At 47.2% G+C, this 21,325-nt stretch overlaps 1 protein-coding gene across 2 annotated transcripts in view; it reads right to left on the bottom strand.

The window, feature by feature from the left end:
* The window catches only part of LRRTM4 (leucine rich repeat transmembrane neuronal 4), a 132,974-nt gene extending 112,489 nt beyond the window's left edge, over positions 1-20,485 (bottom strand). Inside the window, exons 1-2 of one of the 2 annotated variants that reach the window (XM_036396597.2) lie at positions 19,524-20,485; positions 14,938-16,534 (exon numbers count right to left, since the gene is read on the bottom strand). In XM_036396597.2, the coding sequence (XP_036252490.1) occupies positions 14,982-16,534; positions 19,524-19,527 (1,557 nt within the window). In that variant the 5' untranslated portion in view covers positions 19,528-20,485 and the 3' untranslated portion in view covers positions 14,938-14,981. The remainder of the gene's footprint in view (positions 1-14,937; positions 16,535-19,523) is intronic. The other variant, XM_036396596.2, reaches the window with a different exon arrangement.
* Between the last annotated feature and the right edge of the window lie 840 nt (positions 20,486-21,325).

The raw sequence follows: 21,325 nt of genomic DNA, 5'->3' as shown, positions 1-21,325 counted from the left end.
GTGCTTGCCCAAACCCTGTGCTTCACTGCTGCAGAAAGGAAGGAAAAAAATCCCCAAATACCCCCCAAAATGTTTAAGTCTTCAGTAAACCAAACCTAAAATTTATAAATAATTTATAATTTGATAATTGTATCTATAATTTAATAAAACATCGAATGTATCTAAATTTATTATATTATTATATAATTAATATTATTTTAGAATATATAGGTTTTATATTATATATTCTATAATATGTATTATATAACTATTATATATTATATAATATATAATTTTATATAATGTATAACTTAACTATATATTATGTATATCAATATATAACTAATATTATTATGAATTATATAATATATAATTTTATATAATATATAATTTTATATAATATATTTTATAATATATATTATATAATTATTATATATAACATATTATTATATATTATATAATATATAATTTAATATATTATTTGATTGTATTTATAGTAATTTATAAATTTCTAGTCGGTCACAGCCACTGGGATGAACTTCAGAGTCAAAACTTCTCCTTTTTCTTGGCCAATTCCTTGGCCTCCCTCAGGCCCATTTGTGAGCAGATCCCAGTGCTAAAAATCAGGGATCTGGAGAGCACGACACAGAAATTCCTTTATAAAATCCATTCCTTGCTGTCATCCCCCTCATCAAGCTGCCCCATTTGCAGAGGGGCCTTGCACTCCCCATTTCCCTCAAAAAAAACCCAAAATTTGGGTAAAAAACCAGAGCTCCCAGCCCAGCTGGGAATGGGGACGGTGAGGGCAGGGAGAGCAGAGGCCTGAGCAGAACACAGCCCAAAAATCCTGAATTATTTCCCTCAAAACTTTCTCCCCTTCCTTCCCCACACCCAGCCAGCGAGGCTCAGGAATCCCCTACCGGGGACTATAAAACACAAAATTAATTAGCTGCTTAATTGCTTATCATTTTAGAAGTGAAATCAATGCAGAGTCCCACACAAACACGGAGATTTCTCTGTGCCAAAGGGGAATCGTGCAAAATACGCTCAAAAATAAGGAAAAAAAGGAAGATGGAGCAGAGGTGGGAGAATCTCTGTAGGAAAAGGGGAATCATGGAAAATAAGCTCAGAAATTAAGGAAAAAAAAAGGAAGATGGAGCAGAAGTGGGAGAATCTCTGTAGGAAAAGGGGAATAGTGCAAAATAAGCTGAAAATTTGGGAAAAAAAGGAAGATGGAGCAGAGGTGGGGGAATCTCTGTAGGAAAAGGGGAATCATGCAAAATATGGTCAAAAATAAGGAAAAAAATGAAGATTGAGCAGAAGTGGGAGAATCTCTGTAGGAAAAGGGGAAATAATGCAAAATAAGCTGAAAATTTGGGAAAAAAAGGAAGATGGAGCAGAGGTGGGAGAATCTCTGTAGGAAAAGGGGAATCATGGAAAATAAGCTCAAAAATTAAGGAAAAAAATGAAGATGGAGCAGAGGTGGGGGAATCTCCGTAGGAAAAGGGGAATCATGCAAAATATGGTCAAAAATAAGGAAAAAATGAAGATTGAGCAGAAGTGGGAGAATCTCTGTAGGAAAAGGGGAATCGTGCAAAATATGGTCAAAAATAAGGAAAAAAATGAAGATGGAGCAGAGGTGGGAGAATCTCTGTAGGAAAAGGGGAATCGTGCAAAATAAGCTGAAAATTTGGGAAAAAAATGAAGATGGAGCAGAGGTGGGGGAATCTCCGTAGGAAAAGGGGAATCATGCAAAATAAGCTGAAAATTTGGGAAAAAAAAGGAAGATGGAGCAGAGGTGGGTGAATCTCTGTAAGAAAAAGGGAATTGTGCAAAATAAGTTTAAAATTAAAGAAAAAAGGAAGATGGAGCAGAGGTGGGGGAATCTCCATAGGAAAAGGGGAATCATGCCAAATATGGTCAAAAATAAGGAAGAAAATGAAGATTGAGCAGAAGTGGGTGAATCTCTGTAGGAAAAGGGGAATCATGCAAAATAAGCTGAAAATTTGGGAAAAAAAAGGAAGATGGAGCAGAGGTGGGTGAATCTCTGTAAGAAAAAGGGAATTGTGCAAAATAAGCTCAAAATTAAGGAAAAAAATGAAGATTGAGCAGAGGTTGGAGAATCTCTGCTCTTCCAGGGATGCTGATGGAAAATGCAGGAGGACACTTGGACAATCCCTGCCTGCTGCAGTGAGTCTGTGCCTCAGCCAAAGAAACGATGATCCTGATCCTCACTTGGCAGTTTTTTTATTTGCAAACTGGGTTAAAATGTAGAAATATATTGATATATGATTCACAGTGATTCACAGCACTGGAAATCCTGGACAAAATTCCACTGCTGGTGTGTGGAAGGGATGAGGATGGTGACACGGAGAGGGGAGAGCTTCTAAAATAGCAAATACTGGAGAATGCAGCATAAATGTCTGTATATTAAACAAATATAATTAATGAATTGAATATAATCATTATATATTAAATTATAATAGATATTATTATATAATGTATAGATATTATATTATATTATATTATATTATATTATATTATATTATATTATATTATATTATATTATATTATATATAGAATATAGACTATATATAATGATATATAATATTAAATTATAATATATATTAATATTCTGTATATTTATTATAATAAATATATATCTCAGAGTATTCATTATATATTATTATAATACATTAATAGTATAATAAATTAATAGTATAATAAATAATACATAATAAATAATACATAATAAATAATACATAATAAATAATATATGATATATAATAATATATATTATATATTATATATTATATATTAATATAATAAATACTCTGAGATTGAGAGTGGAGAGTGTGGGCCTGGCCCAGAGGTCCCACAGTTCCCACTCTCAATCTCAGAGTATTTATTATATTAATATATAATGTTAATATTATATTATATATTATATATTATATATTATAATATTACATATACAGCCCCCACTCTCCATCTCCACTCCCACTCAGTTCCACCCTGTTATTTTTTCCCTGAATGCTTCGTCCTGACACCCCTGGAGGGGGGAAATGTTTTATTTTTTGTTGAGTTCTCCCTCCTTTTCTGAGGGCTTTATTTGCTTTCTGGCTGCAGCTGGTGCCAGGCAGTTTGTAAACAGCTCTCCAGAATTAATAAAAAATTAATACAACGCTGTAAGAAATGATCAGAAATCACATGTGACCTCTTATTTATGTGCTTATCCTGCTTTAAAATTCATCAATGTTTAACCAGCACTCCTTAAACCACTTACAAAATGTACACACAGCCACTAATTAATTGCTGCTCTCAGTTTGAATTGAGGCCAGGCCCTGCCTTGTCTTACCTGGCCATGAGGTCAGGATGAGAAATAACAGCCAGAGGTGGGCTGTAAAAACCATAAAATCACAAAAAAAAAATGGGTAGGGGAAAAGTTACGGGGTTTGGATGGGTTTTGTTTATAATTTATTTTATTTCCTTTGACGTGGATTCGGCTGTAGGCTGCTAATTTGGGTTAATACTGATAATTACTCAAACCAGTGAACGTGGAATAGTTCAATCACTCAAAGGCTTTTCCTTTTTTTGAACTGTAGAGATTAAACCTGTCCTGCCACTCCCCACCCCCTGGTGGAAAAGGGATTTAACTCTTGCTGGGAATGGAGAGAAATCCATTCAATTTTTTTTAATCTGACACATTGTCAAAGGGAATAATTTTTTTTTTTTCCCCCTATTGGATCTTGGTTTTTCTCCTTAGTGGTGATTTAACCTGCTGCTCTGGCTCGAACTAAAAGGCAGATTTCAGGTGAGGATTTATTTTCTAGAAATGTTCTGTCTCTGAAGGATCCATCCCCAAGGGGAAGGAATTTTATCCACTGCTGGGAGGAAGGAGGCAGAAAGAACTCAGCATATCCAGATCCCCCTTTTGCAACCCTGGCCAAAACTGTCCTGGATTTATTGAAAGTGAAATTTTCTGCTCAGAAGTCATCCACAGGAATGGGAACACTCCAGGGCTGTGGCTGGTTGGGTTTTCCTGGGAACAAACACCTTCCAGTGTGCAGGTCTGAGTTTTAATGGGGATATTTCTGTCCTAAAAACAAAGATGTTCACAGAACCTGTCTGGTTTCGGCCTGCAGAGACGACAAAACTCCTCAGTCTTCTGACATCAGCTTCACCTTCACATCTCATCCCAAATTAAAGGAGGAAATAAAGCTGGATTAATTGTTGGACTCCTTAAGGATCTTCAATGAACTCCCCACAGCCAGGAATTTGTTAATTCTGCAGGACAGGGCAGGCCTGGGGTCTTTGACAAACACCTTCATTTTTCCCTCACTCAGCTGCCAAAATCCTAAATTTACAGAAGCTCTTGAATTTACTTATTCCAGAATAAACCTGATCCTTCCAGAGCCTGTTTTTTTTTTTTATGGATGTGGAGTTAAATAATCATCATCACATCCCCACAGGAACAGGAGGCCAAAAGCAAAACTGCAAAAATCTGTGCGGGTGAGGCCAAAACCTCCCCACATTTGGGACCTGGGTGGTCACAGATTCTTTTCTTCAGGCTGTTTTTGATATTTAATAATTTGTTAAATTACTCTGAGTGGGAAAGGAAACAAATTCCAGAATCCCCACTAAGCTGAGAATTTAATAACAGGTTCCTGAGCTTGGTTTGCAGTGATTTTTGCATTCATGAGGCTTTTGGTGACTTCCATGAGACTTTTTGGTGACTTAATCTTAATCACCAATCTGAGAATGTAATAACAGGTTCCTGAGCTTGGTTTACAGTGATTTTTGCACGCATGAGGCTTTTGGTGACTTCCAGCTTAACGGGAATGTAAATTGCACTACTTTAAATGGTATTTAAATGGTATTTGACCTTAAATGGCATTTCACAGCATGGAAAGACATCCATAATTTTAATACTGTCCCCTCAAGATGATGGTCAGTGTTCCACAGAGAGAAATGTGGAGATGTCATGGAGGTTCCTTCTTTTGGTCCAAGAGAGCTGAAGAGAAGGTCCTTGAAGGGAAAATCTGGGAACAAGGCAGGCCCAAGGCATGGACTGAGTCAAAAAAGGAGCACGAGAAGCAGAGCCAGACTGGGAATTTTTTATCAGCAGCAGGGATAAATGTCGATTTTCCCGGAATGATTCCATGAAAATGGGATTTTGCTGAGGAGAGGGCTGTTTCCATGTGCAAATCTCCAGGGCTCTCCTGAACCACAAATCAAACCCCAGATCCTTCCTGCTCCCAGATGAGCTCAATGCCACGCTGGAGAAAGGGATGATTTTAGCAGCTGGACGAGTTATTTCGTGCTGCGGAGGTTATTAACCTTTGGAACAAATTATCAGGGAAGTGGAGTTTGCTCTGCGAGTCCTCAAGTGGCTCTCTGGAGGCACCTTTTAGAAATACTGGTGGTGGAAACAGCAAAATTTGTAATTTGGGTGGCCCTGGATGGATAAAGTGGCAAAGCAGGTGGGGAAATTCCTCTGCCCCACTCCCATTTTTTTAGTTGGACTCAGAAAATCCTGGAATGGTTCGGGTTGGGAAGGACTTCAAAGCCCACCCAGTGCCATTGCCCTGCCATGGGCAGATACACATTCACTACACCAATACCTTTGTGAGACTCATGGCCAAATATCAGGGAAATACGAAATTTTCCCCTTCTTTTCCTTATCACCTCCATGGAAAACTCATCGAGGCAACATTAATTCCACTCACCTTTTACAGCAAAACAACAGAGTCCAGACCTCGCTCTCGAAAATTAATAGAATAAATTTGGGAGCTAATCATAACCGGAGAGAGGTTAATCAGTTCCTCAGATTGTTGAGGAATTTATACACACTGGGACCCTTAATATATTCAACAAAGCAATGGCACCAAAGAAAATACCCATAGATTTTGTTTTCAAATACAAATTTCTCATAATTCAAAATCGCCGGTGGGCTCCTTCCTTTCCTGATTTGTACAATTTGTGTTCCCACTGCAGAGCAACCAAGCTCTGCCTTCATTTGCCTTCACAAGTGACATTGATGTGGCTTTTAAAGCCAGCAGCCTAACGTGTGATTTAGAGGCTCTGAGAAAGAAAATTACAACTCTGGGGGGGAAGAAATGGCTGCGAAATTTCCATTGAAATAGTTCGATTTCACTCCGGGGATGAGGCAGCACCTGAGTGGCTCTAAGTCAGCCTGTCTTGCATCTGAATATGGGATGGAGGTTTAAAAAGCACCAAACAGCCTTGTGCTAATGCCTCCCCAAGACAAAGCAGAGCTCTTCAGGCTGGCTTTTATGGCAGGAACAAAACAGGCACAGCTGGAGGCCCTGGAGGCTCCCGACAATTCTGCTTTTCCCTTTCATGCAGCAGCAGCAGCCAAAGCCCAGCCCTGCTCCAGAGAAAGGCAGGGCACCCCTGTAAGTGGAGGGGAGGGCAGGGACAGACAGACAGGAGGGATTTTCAAAGGTTCAAGGGCTGGTGGCAGTGCTCGGGTTCTAATGAAAGTCAACACGGCCTTGCTTTGCTTTTCTTCTTCTGAAGAGCAGCTGAGGCATAAACTTTAAAGGGATTTAGAGCTGTGGCTGCCCCTGGATCCCTGGGAGTGCCCAAGGCCCCAAGGCCAGGCTGGATGGGGCTTGGAGCAACCTGGGATAGCGGAAAGTGTGGGACCCATGGTGGGAGCAGCTGAGCTTTGGGGTCTCCTCCAACCCAAATCAATCCGGGATTCCATGTGCTGCTTTGGACGGGATTTTGGGAAGGAATTCCTGGCTGTGAGGGTCAGGAGGGGCTGGGATGGAATTCCCAGAGCAGCTGTGGATCCCTGGCAGTGCCCAAGGCCAGGCTGGAGCCACCTGGGACAGGGGGAGCTGTGGGACCCATGGTGGGGCTGGATGGGCTTTGGGGTCTCCTCCAACCCAAACCATTCCAGGATTCCATGGGCAGGTTTGGGATGGGATTTTGGGAAGAAATATTGGGAGAGGGGCTGGGATGGAATTCCCAGATTTGCTGTGGCTGCCCCTGGATCCCTGGCAGTGCCCAAGGCCAGGCTGGAGCCCCCTGGGACAGGGGGAGGTGTCCCTGACACTGGATGGGATTTAAGGTCCCTTCCCACCCAAACCATTCCATGGCAGCCACAGAGGAAAACGACGCTCAGAACACCAAGAACAGATATTTTGTGTTCTATTTCCACAAAATCTCGGAGAAGGAAGGATAGATGGGTGTAAAACCACGACTAAAATATGTCAGTGTTGATTCAGAGTGCCCTGTACGCGGAACCTCTGCCCCGACCTCGGAGCTCCTGACCTCCCCTCCAGCCTAAATTAACGGGGTAATGACGAAAAGCACTTCTCTCCTTGTCCCAAAATGTGGGAAGCGCCTGGCAATTAAGCAGCCTTTGAGGATGACACTGCTGATTATTTCAGGACAATCAAGTCCCCGCCCGAGAAATGGGGTTGGGATGGGAAGAGCAGTGTCAGAGGCACAGTTAAACAATGCCTGGTTTGCCCATCATTCCCACCAATTATTGCAGGATGGGGGAGAAGGAAAACTATTTATAACCTGTGGGTCTCCAGAAACCACAATTATGATGATTTAATTAACACATGGAGAGGCTTTGAGGCAATCACGTCGTTCTAAATTTAAGAAGCGGCGCATTTCAGGCCCAGGATGATTTAGAAATGCCGGCCGAGCCAGGGCAGGGCTTTGATGGCCTTGTTGGTTCCTTTCAGAGCATCCATCACGTCCCAAGATAATCCACATGGCTGTGGCAGTGAAGGATGGGAGGAATCAGCAGGGCTGTCAGGGGCCATCCCACAGAAGGAGAAGCTGATTTTTAATGAGGATGGACCGAAAATGAGCAAAACCACAGAACTGAAGTCTCTTCATCAAAGACACCTTTGGTGTGTTGGAAAAACCTGGGAAAATGGGGTTTGGGTGGATGAGAGTGGAAGGACCTGCTTGGCACTGTGTCCTTGGCATGGTGCCCTGGAGGCCTAACCTTGGCTTAACCTTGGCTTAACCTTGGGCTGAACTGAGAGCTGGAGCACCCATACCCAGGGTATTGCCAAAGGATTCCCAAATCCTGGTCTGTCCCACTGCCCTGGCCAACTCGCCCAAGGAAATCACACTTCAGGTCTCATTTCCTCTCTCTGGCTCAGATTATTTGCTGTGTCCTGTTCTCCCAAACACAAAAAAATGACTCCTTTGGTGTTTCCATGCAGTGATTAAAGCTGGGAGCTGTCAGCTGCTGCCCAAACACACATCATTCTTGCCTTCTTTAACCATCTATTGTTTTTTAAATGGATTAACACCTAAGTAACATAAAGGAAAATCCCACTTCTTCCATATTTCACCAGCAATTGCTCCTTGACTGGATCAACACACAAGCAGCATAAAGGAAAATCTTAACCACAGTTTACACGGAGGAAAATAAAAATTACAAAGAACCTCCTGCTCTATAAGTGCTGGAAGCTCCCACCAGGCCAGGCTGAGAATTCCAATGGTACCTGGAGCAAGTCCAGGGAAAGCTGGGGCCTTTCTTTCAGTGAAATTTTTTTTCCTAATATCCAACCTGTTGGTCTCTTCCACTGGGCAGCACTGACAGAACCAGAGGGTACAGCCTCAAGCTACGGCAGGGAAGGGATAGGTTGGATATTGGGGAAAAGTTTTTCACCAAAAGAATAATAAAGCACTGGAATGCTCTTCCCAGGGAGGTGGTGGAATCACCGTCTCTGGGTGTGTTTCAAAAAAGCCTGGACATGGCACTGGGTGCTATAGTCTGGGTGAGGTGTGAGGGCACAGGTTGGACTGAACGATCTCAGAGGTCTCTGCCAACCTCATCATCCTGGGATTCTGGGATTCTGTGACTCCACATTGCAATTACAGAGCTCTGTTAATGAGCTGTCAAGCCTCAGGACAAGACCTAATGCAGCAAATGCAATGCCTGGCCTCTGCTCAGGGGAGAATTCGGGAGAGGTGAGTTCAGCTCCTTCCTTTCCCTCTGAGCTCTGCGTTACCCCAGAACAATTCCAATCCCAAGGTCCCAGCAGCCCAAATTCCTGCTCAGCTCCTCTCTCAGCCAGGCACCAGAGGAAGCACCAAGTAAGAGTTTCACAAGTGTTCCACATCCTCCTGCATTTCCTTTCCAAATTTTCCCCAATCTGCAGCCCTCAATTGCTGCAGGAGGCACAGCTGGCTCAGCTCCGCCGGAAACGCGGCCGCTCCATTTTGGGAACGTCTTTGGGAACTCTCACACTTCACAAGTGCTGAGCAGGGAAATTTTGCCCCCGTGCATTTTCTTGCTGCATCACTGGTGCCTCTCCAGCACACCGCCCCACAGTCTGGGGTTGTGTTTGCAACGCCGAGGGCAAGGAAAGGCTCAGAGGGGTAAAAACTGCCCCATCTCTGGAACATCCAAGGAGAGGTTGGGGCTTGGAGCAGCCACAATGTCCAAGGATGGGTTGGAGCAGCCAGAATGTCCAAGGCCAGGTTGGATGGATGGGTTGGAGCAGCTGTGGAAGGGCTCCTGCCCATGTCAGGGGGTGGCACTGGGTGACCTTGAAGGCTCCTTCCATCCAAACCATTTTATAATTCAGTTATTTCTAAAATGTGCCTTCTCCGAGCCCCTTCTGGGCACGGGCAGAGCCCTGAGGAGCAGCACTGTCCCCTTCCCCTTTCCTGACTCTCCCCATACAAACCCAGGGCTTAGGACCCTTCCCTTGGGCTGGTTCACCCTCAATTTCCAGCCCAACAGAAATTTGGGCTGTATTTTGGGTATTTCTGGGTTCCAGAGTCACAGAGGGCTGGGAGAAGAGAGGGGAGAAGGAGCCACAGAAGGGAGCAGAGCAGTGTGGCTGACAGTGCTCATCCTCCTGCGTCCCACAAGAGTCACAGCAAAGAAACCCCGGTGTTTGGCCCTGCAGTGAGCACAGAGGGTTCACGAGGAGTTTCTTCTCCCATTTTGCTCACTCCTCACCTCCCAGGTGAGCTCTTTGCAATGTCCCAGCTGTGGGAATCCCTCCCTTTCCAGTCCCCTCAGCTCTGGTGAGCTCACACCCCTCAGCCATGGGGTCCCTGCTCAGCATTCCTCTCAAACCTCTCGGGCTGATGACCACAGGAAACCCAACCGCTGCTCTTAAAAAGAATTTTTTTTAAAATGTAAAATTCAAGCAGCGAATTTTTAAAAAAGTAAAATTCAGGAGTGATTTCTCCCATGAGGTCCCAAAAACCCCCTGAGCTCAGGCTGAGCCCCCAGGGCACCCCTTTTTAATCTGAGCTAAAGAACTGGAACCTCACCCTCAACCCTCTCTGGAGATGGGAACTGTTCTGGTTTATCCTCTTGTTCCAAGCAGCACCACGGTGTTAAATAAATAAATAAATAAATAAATAAATAAATAAATAAATAAATAATAAAAACCAGCATGTCAACTCCATGGTGTTTAATAAATAAAGAAATAAAGAAATAATAAGAACCAGCATGTCAACTCCATGGTGTTTAATAAATAAATAAATAATAAATAATAAGAACCAGCATGTCAACTCCATGGTGTTTAATAAATAAATAAATAAATTAATTAATTAAAGAAACCCCCCACATGTCAACAGCATGATGTTCAATAAATAAATAAATAAATAAATAATAAAACCCAGCATGTCAACAGCATGATGTTTAATAAATAAATAAATAAATAAATAAATAAATAATAAAACCCAGCATGTCAACTCCACGACGTTTAATAAATAAATAAATAAATAAATAAATAAATAATGAAAACCAGCGTGTCAACTCCACAACGTTTAATAAATAAATAATAAAACCCAGCGTGTCAACATTTCCCTTAAATCAGGCTCAGCAGAGGGTCTGCAGCAGCCCACCAGAGCCCACCAGGCCTGCCCGTCTTTCATTCCTTCCTCAATGCACTTCCTCCCAGTGGAGAGAGGGGAAGGAGCAGAATTCCGGCTGAAGGGGATGCTGAGTGCCTGGTTTGAAAGCCGTGAGCACAAGTGACACCACGCAGCCCTGTGGAAAGCCCAGCAGAGCTGTCCCTGCGAGCGAGCAGGTGGCTGTTTATCCACCGCGGGGTGCGGCCAGACATGGAGAAGGAGAGGTGTAAAAAGCGACCTCGTGGCGCTCAGTTGACACAAAAAAGCTGCTCACCTGTCTGCCTCTTGTTTGTTCTGTCCCTGCCAGCCTGGGAAAGGGGACAGCAATGACCTTCCAGGAGACAGAAACATTTAAACATTTTCCTTCTTCCCCACAGCACCTTCCCAGCCAGCCACTCTCAGCTTTCCTGCGAGTGTGATATGCACGAAATACAGAATACCAGAGCTGCCTTTGTGAAATCCCTTTTTACAGCTTCCAGATCTCCGGCAAATGCACAAAATGAACGGGAGGGTGAGAGGGAGGGAGATTTGCACAAAGCAAACCCCAGGCTGAGGGAGCAGCACTCTGCTAAACTGGATGGCCAGAGCCCAAATTGGGAGCATCCAGTTATTACAGCCAGCCCTGCCAAGAGACTGAGCAGAGAGCCCAGGTGTCAGTGATTATAACGCCACTGCTGCCAAAGTCACTCCTGCCTGCCTTTGGCTCTCTCCCTCTCTCATTCCCAGCGCGGGGAATCATTCCTGGAGCAGGGACTGGGAAATGCAGCCCCACAGAGCAGCTCTCACCTCTGGGCCCCTGCTGGATGCTCCAAACCTCACAGAATTTTAAAGCAGCACCATGCCTGGGGCTGCTGTGGAGAGAAGAGCTGTGGAAATGCCTCACTGCATTATTCCCAGGCCAGCTCTGCCATGGAAAATCGGTGGTTTGTGGATGAGATGAGCTGGATGCTTCCACACCCCAAATGATCCCTGTGAAGGTTCCAGCTCTGCTCAGCTGACCCCAAACCCCACCCCAGTGTCTGATCAGACATCCCTTCCCTTTCCCTGTCCAAATGGAGCTGATCCATCACCTTTTCCCAAACCAACACCATTCCTGGACCCTCAGCTGCCCCCAGGCACAGGGGGGTGAGCACACGAAAGCAGAAAATGCTTCGGAAAATATTGCTAGGAGAGGTAAAATCAATCAGTCAGTGACTCCTGGAGCCTGCCTGGCCTCACACAGGTATCCAGGCACTCCTCTCCCCTCTCAGGCCTTCTATTTTTGGGAGAAAGCTGAGGCTGAGCACAGGGAATGAGCCAGGCAGCCCCGGGGGAGGATGGGCCTGAGCTGCATCACACCTGCACAAAATAATAGTTTTTCCACAAGCACGGGTAAATTAGGAAATAAAGAGAGGTTCCATTTCCCTTTTTTTTTTTTTTTTTTTTTTTACCAAACACAAACCCTTTCCCCTGCTGAAGACTCTACAAGGGATTTTTTTTTAACCATTTTTAAGTGCTGTACACTGAATATCTCTCCTTTTACAAGTGGAACCTTGTAGCTATGGAGACGCAGAATGTCAAATCCAAGCTGAAGACAGGATTTCAGTGGGGGCTTTGGGTTGCTACATGTGCCTTCAATGATCTGCTTTCCACCTCCTGAAGTCTTCATTATTCTCTAGATTTTATTAGTGCATTGCAAAGAGCCACTGGGTGTTCAATAAGGACACGGAGTGACCTGGCAGGCACAGCTCTGGGGTGTCCTGCACCGCCTGATTTACACCACAAACCCCCCCTCAGTCCTGCAAAGTTGTCACCAGTTTAATTTAATCCAAATTAAAAAAGCAGAAACCGTTGCCATCGGGTTGATTTAATCCAAATTAAACCCCAGAAACCGCTCTGGTGCTGCCACAGCACCTGGAAGCCAGGTGAGCTGGGGTCCCCTGGTGTTTAATGCTGTGTGCAACAGCCACAAGCACCTGGGGGAATTGCACCAGGCTGGCCCCACGTTCCAGCACCTGGGAGGGCTCCTGAACCTTGTAATTGCCCGCTGGATAATCTGAATTATCCGAATTCCAGCCTGCCAAACATCATGCCTGTCTTCCGAGATCCGAAATGCATCAGGGGCGGTGGTGGCATTGCCTGGGCTCTCAGTTGTCATGTGCGCACTCAGCTGTTCCCCACCAAATTAAACAACATTTTAGCCAAGCTAATGAAACTTGAGGGGTGTTAAACCTGAGTGTGAAGGGGACAGAGCCTTCCAGGCCAGGTTAATGCTCTTTGTGACAGCCAGGGGGAAAATTCAAAATTACTTGAACATCGCTCACTTTCCACTCGTGCTGGCAACAGTGAACAAAGCAAACCTCACACCTCCATTCTGTATTTTCCTGGAGTAATGGCAGGGATGTGGCAAGTGGTTTTCAGTTCTGAAGACAGCACAGCTCCAGAGAAAGCAACCCCAAATCACTGCTGCATTTTTCTTCCTTCCCCTCAGACTCCACAGTCCAAAACCACCTGGGGACCCCAGGTGCCGAATATGAAACCTCTCCCATTGTCAGCGCATTGGGTTCAAAGTTCAAAATTCAGTTCAAAACATTGGGTTTTGAACAATCCAGACCTCAGAACTGCAGATCCCACCCTGCTCATCCTCACCACACCTCCCACAGCACCCTGGTGCCATAGCCAGGGCTCCCAATTCCCACAGCCTGCACAAAGGGGTGGGAATAAACCCCAACAGGCACATGAATGGAGCTGATCCATCACCAACAGGCACGTGGCAAGTGGTTTTCTGTTCTGAAGACAGCACAGCTCCGGAGAAAGCAACCCCAAGTCACTGCTGCATTTGCCTTCCTTCCCCTCAGACTCCACAGTCCAAAACCACCTGGGGACCCCAGGTACCAAATATGAAACCTCTCCCATTGTCAGTGCATTGGGTTCAAAGTTCAAAATTCAATTCAAAACATTGGGTTTTGAACAATCCAGACCTCAGAACTGCAGATCCCACCCTGCTCATCCTCACCACACCTCCCACAGCACCCGGGTGCCAAAGCCAGGGCTCACAATTCCCACAGCCAACCCCAGCCTGCACAAAGGGGTGGGAATAAACCCCAACAGGCGCATGAAACACTCTCAGGTGGAACATCCACGACCAAGGAAGCCAGGTCCACCTGGTGCCACATCACAAGCAGGATTAAGTGAGCAGGACTGCAGTGGAATTGTGAAAATCCTCCTCTGCCAGGTCTAAACAAGCAGCAGCATTCCAAGCAAACCCATCCCCTGCATCCACAGCAGTGGAGTCTCTGGCAGGAGAGCAACAGAGCAATTTGGAATCTCCTTGCAAAGCTGGACAGCAGAAGAGAAGTGCTGAGAGCTTTTCCTGATTGTGTTTCCCGTGTTGCTGAGTCAAATCCCGACACGGCCTGAAGATTGTGGGAATCAGCTCCAGCAGTGCTGTCTAAGCCTCCACTGATCACTGAAATGCAATTAAACCCTCCAAGAATCCCCTTCTCCCAACCCAGGTATTTGCAAACGCGCTGCTTGACAAAGGCTCGAGTCCAGAGGAGCCTCTGTGTTCCTGCTGGCTCCAGGAAAACAACTCCAAGATCCTGCTGCAGTCCTGTTGTCCCCTGGTTTGCTCCTGAACCAGACCAAAAATGCAGGAAATCTCTGGCTTTATCATTAAACAGGCCACAAACCCCTCAAGATTTGATGTGGGGTCTGGAGAAAAGAGGTTTCCATATTTAGTTTTAAACCAGAAAAGGCTCTTAAGCTCCTCTGCATCTACCAATCCATTAAAAATAGGATTCTGTTGTAGCCACAGCTCATCAAATGGGTGCAAACCGGAGGAGAACAACACTCCAGATGCCTTTATCACAGTTGTTGACTCCAACTTAATAGCTTTTTTAATAAGTCTTAATTATTCAAAATAATCACCATCCCTTCCCTGCCTGTTGTCATTTAACACCAGAGAACCTTCCACAAGAGCAAACCCCGACGCAGGCAAAAAAAAACCCAAAAAAACAAAACACCCCAAAAACCCAAAATCTCATCAATCTTTCTCACATTCAGAGACACCTCAAGAGCTTCAGAAACATTTACCTCTCCTTCCCAGCAGCTGAAATGGTTTTAGGAGGATTCATGGTTCATACCTCGCATTCCCTGGAGCCAGAGATGGTGTAGGTGCAGGGCCCAGATCCATTAACGGATACATCCATGGTCTCAGAGTTTGTTGGCTTGTAGTCCACGTAATATTCCTGCAAAGGGGAGTTCATTTGCCTCTCTGACTCCCGCGCCTTTTTCCTGCGCCTCTTCATGAGCGTGTGCTGCTGGAGCTGCTTCATGCTGGCGGGGTAGCGCTTCCAGGACACGTAGATGACCAGCAGGATCATGGCCACGGAGAGGAAGAGGGCCACGCTCCCCGCGATGATCTTGTGGAAGGACACGTGCTCGTATTCCGGCTCCACCGCGGGCGTCGGGATGTCCGCGGAAGGGCTCGGCGCCGCCGACGTCGGCTGGTGGCTCTCCAGTTTGGACACGGTGGGTTTGGGGATGAACACGGGTCTCTGGGGGGTTCTGGGAGCCTGGTAGGACCTTTCAGTGGCCACCACCTGGATTTCGGCGCAGATGTTGTAGGTTTCCACAGCGTCGCTCACCTTCTCGCCCTGGATGTGTTTGGGGCCTGCGCAGATCATGGTGCTCTCCTTATTTCCCTTGAAATTCTTAAGCCAATTAAACAGGGGGCAAATGCTCCGAGTACATTCCCACATATTCCCGGACAGGGTGATGGAGATGAGCGAGATCCACGTGTTGATGGTCTCCTGGGAGATGTTGGTGAGTTTGTTGGAATCCAGGTTCAGCTTCTGCAGGTTGGGCAGGCACTGGAAGGTGCCGGGCTCCACGCCCGCGATGTCGTTGCCCGATAAATCCAAGTTGTGCAAGGAACTCCAGGTCCACGTCAACCCCTGGCTGATGGAGCGGATCCTATTCCACTGCAGGTAGATGGAGCGGAGGTTGAAGAGCCGCGGGAAGTGGGCAAAATTGATCTTGGAAAACTGGTTGTGCTCCAAGTGGAGCTCCGTCAGCTTCAGGAGGCCGGCGAAGGCGTTGCGGGACAAGCTCCGCAGGCGGTTGTAGCCCAAATCCAGGAAGTCGAGGTTGCGGCAGTCCTGGAAAACGCGGATGGGCACCGTTTTCAGCGAGTTGGACCTCAGGTGCAGGATCAGCAGCTTGCGGAGCCCCTTGAACTGCTCCGCCTGCAGCACCTGCAGCTTGTTGTAGGACAGGTCCAGGTTGCGGAGGTTGGGCACGGGGTGGAAGGTCTTGTTGTGCAGGTGGGTGATTTTGTTGGAGCTCAGGATCAGCTCCTTCAGCCGGCGGATCCCCTGGAAGGCGTCCTCGTCCACGGAGCTGATGTAGTTGTGGTCGAGGTAGAGCCATATGAGCTGGTTGAGGCCGGCGAACTGGTGGGATTTGAGCTTCTGGATGCTGTTGTAGCGCAGGGACAGGCCCTGGGAGCCGCTGGAGATGTTGTGGGGGATGTCGCGGAAGGCGTGCGACTCGCAGTACACGATCTTGCCGTCGCAGCGGCAGCTCTTGGGGCAGGCCCGCTGGGCTCCCGCCAGCCCCGCCAGCAGCGCCAGGGGGAGCAGCCCCAGCAGCAGCCTGGAGCCTCCCCGCTGCTTGATCACATGGAAACCTGCAAGATCCCAAAGGAAAAAGGGCTGTTGGAAAGGCTTGCAGATAAATTACCCGATTACCACACCGTTGGAAAGGCTTGCAGATAAAATACCTGATTACCACACCATTGGAAAGCCTTGCAGATAAATTACCTGATTACCACACTGTTGGAAAGGCTTGCAGATAAATGAGCAGATCACCACACCACTGGAAAGCCTTGCAGACAAATTACCAGGTTACCACGTCATAAATGACCAGATTACCACACCCGCTGAAAAACCTTGCAGATAAACTACCAGATCACCACGCCATTGGAAAGCCTTGAAGATAAATGACCAGATCACTACACCATTGGAAAGCCTTGCAAATAAATTACCAGATCATCATACTGTTGGAAAGGCTTGCAAATAAATTACCAGGTTGCCACTCAGTTGAAAAGCCCTGCAGATAAATGACCAGATCACCACATCATTGGAAAGCCTTAAAGATAAGTGACCAGATCACCATGTCATAAATTACCAGATCACCACACCGTTGGAAAGCCTTGCAGACAAATTACCAGATCACCACACCACTGGAAAGCCTTGCAGACAAATGACCAGATCACCACACCGTTGGAAAGCCTTGCAGACAAATGACCAGATCAGCACATCATAAATGACCAGATGACCACGTGACTGGGGGCTCGGGGACAGCCTGAGCCCAGCTGGGATTTGGGGATTTGGGACACAGCCTGTTTGCCTCCTGCCTCGTCTCTTTGTGGTGCAAATCTCCATCCTTGGAGTGCCTGCCTGGCCATCTCTCATCTGGTGGCCCCCACTGCCACCAGACTCCCCTGTTTGTTTTTCATGCACCCAGTTTGTTAGAGGAGGAGCAGGGGATGAGGCTTTTCAGCCTTTGCTTTCCTTCTTCTCCTCTGGAGCTGCTGCCTCCCCGTTGGAGAATGTTCAGTTTCCCCTGAATATTAAAGAGAGCATCTTTCTGGTATTTAATCTGGCAAGATTCCTCTATAAAGCCTGCAGCTTCTCCAGAATGAGGGCTGAGATTTCTGAAGGGGCTGATGAGATCCCTGACCCAGGAGTAGACCCAGGCATGGAAAATCCTGAGTGGGGTGGGAAATATGGGCCTGAAGGAATTCTCTGACCCCATAGCCTGGGACTTTCCCCACGAACAAATTCAGGACCCAGCTGAGGTGGGGAATAGCTGAAAGAGAAGCACCATGACGACCCCGAGGGTTCCCCCGGAGCTCCAGGAGCCTGTTCCTCCCCTCTGTGCTCCTGTCCTCCAGCTCTCTGAGGAGCTGGGGTGTCCTCAGTGCTCTGTGCTGAGGTCTGAACAATAAACATATTTGTCAAGTCACTGTGCTGGATGCTCCAGAGTGCTGGAGAGGAAATGAGCCAGAGCTCCTGCTCCTACGTGCTCCTCAAGGAAAGCAACTGCAAGTCTAATCCCCCCAAAATTACCTCAGAAACAGGGAAATCTACTCCTCATGAAGTTTGATCCACCTTTATAACCCTGCATTTATTGTAAAATGAGGCACTAAGTGAAGCTTTTACTTTTTGCACTGAGCGATTCTGGTTTAGGAGTAGGTTTAAGTAAAACTCGTGAGTTTTATGTACCTAAAATACAGAAACAGATGCAGAGAAACAAAGTTTGTCCATGCAGAGAAGTGTACCAGAAATGCTGGCGCGGGACCCCAGTGCCAGGTAAAGGTAGGAGATGTGTTCCTTTCAAATGAACCTTAACCCGTGTTCACTTAATTCATCCACAAATGGCTGTGAATACCTAAACAGTCATTAATTTGAATTAATCCAGGAGATGATGAGAATACCCACCCCAGCTCTTCCAGAGGGCAGCAAACACAGAAAGTTTAAAGGGGGATTTTTCTCTTTCAATTCCCCTCTCCTGACTGATTTTAAGGGTTTGCCTTTAAGATGTCATGTTTGTCATGCAGCAGAAGCTCTGGATGTGAGGACATATGTAACAATGGAATATATGGAATCCTGAATAATTATGAGAGGGTGTGGAGGGGGTGTCAGAACCCCCAACACCCATCTGCACGCCTGGAATAATTTTAGGGCTGCTGCCTCCGGAGTTGCAGTCTTGCTGAGAATGAAAATGCATTCTTCCAACAGGAAATATTTCAAAGGCTCATATCTCCTTGATAAATAATCACTTTATGATTTGTCACACACACACACACACAAACAGAGAACCAACCCAGTGTTGCAGGTCTTTAATCCAATTCTAAACCAAAGGACAACCTGCAAAAACAATTCCTGATCTAGAATGCCCCTGCCTTCCACTTTAATGGGTAGATTTGTGATTTAAATTCTCTCTTTTTTTTTTTTTTTTTTTTTTGCTCATTTTTTTTTTTCCTCTTTGCCAGCAGCAGCCAGCTAGAAATATGTTCTGGCTGTTACAGACTCGGGGGCTGGGGATGGGGGGGGGGGAAGGAAAGAAGGAAGGAAGGAGGGGAATAAAACCTGTCACACTCCAAAAAAACCCCCGACTGCCAAATGACTGCTGGAGATGTAGCAGAGGCACCAGGGGCATCTTTTCAGCCTCTTCCGAACCCCCCCCCCATGCAAACAACTCCCCTTGGCTTCCCACATCCCGCAAAGTGTCCAAGCCAGCCCGGATGGTGCCGGGAGGGGGATCAGGAGGCGAAGCCGCCAGGGATTTTGGGGGGGGGTCGGGACCCCAAAGGTGCCCTGCAGGTGCGGGGGTGGGATTTGAGGAACCCAGCACCCGTGGGTGCCACTGCGGGAGGAAAGGTGTGCGTGTGTGCGTGTGTGTGTGTGCCCGGAGGGGGGGGACAAGGGCTAAAAAGGCGATTTTCGAGCGCCGTGAGTCACCTGGCACAGCGGAATGCGCCGCTGGCTGCTGCTCCCGGTGCCCCCCCCTCCCCGTCCCCGCCGCCACCGCCACCGCCGAATAATCCAGCTGCAAAACCCACCCCACAGCTGCAGCTGTGCCAGCCAACAAACCACGAAAAGTTCACTCACCCATCCTTTTGTCATCAATAACGTCCTCCTTCGCCTTCCTCCAGATGTTTTCTCCTCTCTCTTCCCCCCTTTTTAAATTTTTTTTTTTTTTGGCTTTTCCCCCTCGCCTCTTTCTCCCTCTTTAAACCATCAGCATCTTCACGTCGCTGCCGCTCGCCCCGCCGCCATCCAGCCCTGCCTGCCAGGAACCCCACAAAGTTCCCCGGAGAGGAGCAGCCGGAATTTTTTTTGGGGGGGGGATGAGGGAAGGGAAAGGATAAGGGAAAGGGGTTGGGGGTGGGGAAGACAGGACGAAGGATGGGGGGAGTGTGGGGGGGTAGGGAGGGACTCTAAGCTCTGAGAGCCATTGTGGAAGTCATCAGAGGAGCGGCGGCGTTAAGTGGCGATTTTTTTTAAAGAAAAGCCAGAGCAGGAGATGCAGACGAACCAACTTCTCTGGGAGGAAGGAGCGAAGCTCTGCCGGCGCCTGGCATCCCTCATTGTGCCGCTGCCTCTTGCCATGGCCGGGCACAGCGATCCATCCTCCGCAGGGCCTCCCGTGCTGTGCCAGAGCCCGGCTCAGCAGCCCCCGCAGGCTCGGTTTATTCCATTTAGCTGGTCGGGTTTAAAGTGTTTTGTAGCTGTGCTGAGAGGCAGCTCTCGTCTAATTCCGAGGCTTTCCAGAGAGCGATGATGCTCCGGAGCTGGCGGGTGCCGAGGATGGAGTTTGTGGAGCACCGAGTGCCCTCCACTGGAGAAAACCCAGCGCGCACTAAAGGCTGAACAAGTGAGGCTGTCATGGCTCTGCAGACTTCGCTCCGCTCTCGGAAAAGAAAATTAAAGACACAGCATTGCCTTTGCCCACCGTCCTCCCCTGCCGGGCTCCCTCCGTCTCCCCCTGGATTATGGAATGTTTATGGCGTGGGATTTTCGGGCAGAGACGCCAAACAAAACATCTGCTCCCCTTTGGGATTTGCCAACCTGAGCTTGCTCTAATCCACCTGACCTGTGTGTTTGGCTTGGGCAAATTCTAAACTGTTCTTTTTTCTTTTTTCTTTTTTTTTTTTCCCCCTGTATTCCCGGGGGAGGGGAGGCAGGAAAAGGAAGGTTCGCAGGTGAAAAGTGATTGCAGGGCGCAGGGGCTGTGATCACACCGATCATCCCCACAAAAGGCGTTTGATTTGACTGCAGGCAGCAACTCCAAATGTAAACACTCCGTGTCCTGCTGTGGCTGGGACAGGGTTAATCCCCTGCCTCGCAGCCTGTAATTTTTTTCTTTCTAAATCCAAGTGCCTTTTAGTCAGAAAAACACCGACTTTGATAAAGAGGGCAGAACTGAAGATGCAGAATCAGTGACACCTTTTTCCTCCTGAGCTCCTCTCCCGTGGCTCTCGCAGCAGGAGCCAGGATCCTGCAGGGTCCAGCCCTGGAGCCAGGGTGGGACCCGGGCTGTGCCACCTCTCAGGGGTCACCTCCGGAGCCAGGGCTGGAGCAATTCCCAGTTCACCAGGGCTGGAGCAATTCCCAGTTCACCAGGGCTGGAGCAATTCCCAGTTTACCATGGCTGGAATTCTCAGTTCACCAGGGCTGGGTTTATTCCCCATTCACCAGGGCTGGAGCAATTCCCAGTTCACCAGGGCTGGTTTCATTCCCAGTTATCATGACTGGGTTGATTCCCAGGTCACCAGGATTGGGTTTATTCCCAGTTTACCAGGGCTGAGTTAATTCCCAGTTCACCAGGGCTGGATTGATTCCCAAGGGCTGTTTTCACTCCCAGTTCACCAGGATTGGGTTCATTCCCAGTTCACCAGGGCTGGGTTGAT

Source organism: Molothrus ater, chromosome 28, assembly GCF_012460135.2.
Source record: "Molothrus ater isolate BHLD 08-10-18 breed brown headed cowbird chromosome 28, BPBGC_Mater_1.1, whole genome shotgun sequence".
In the NCBI taxonomy this organism is placed as follows: Eukaryota; Metazoa; Chordata; class Aves; order Passeriformes; family Icteridae; genus Molothrus; species Molothrus ater.
The sequence above is the reverse complement of the archived record's forward strand: the minus strand, read 5'-3'. Positions and strand labels throughout refer to the sequence as shown.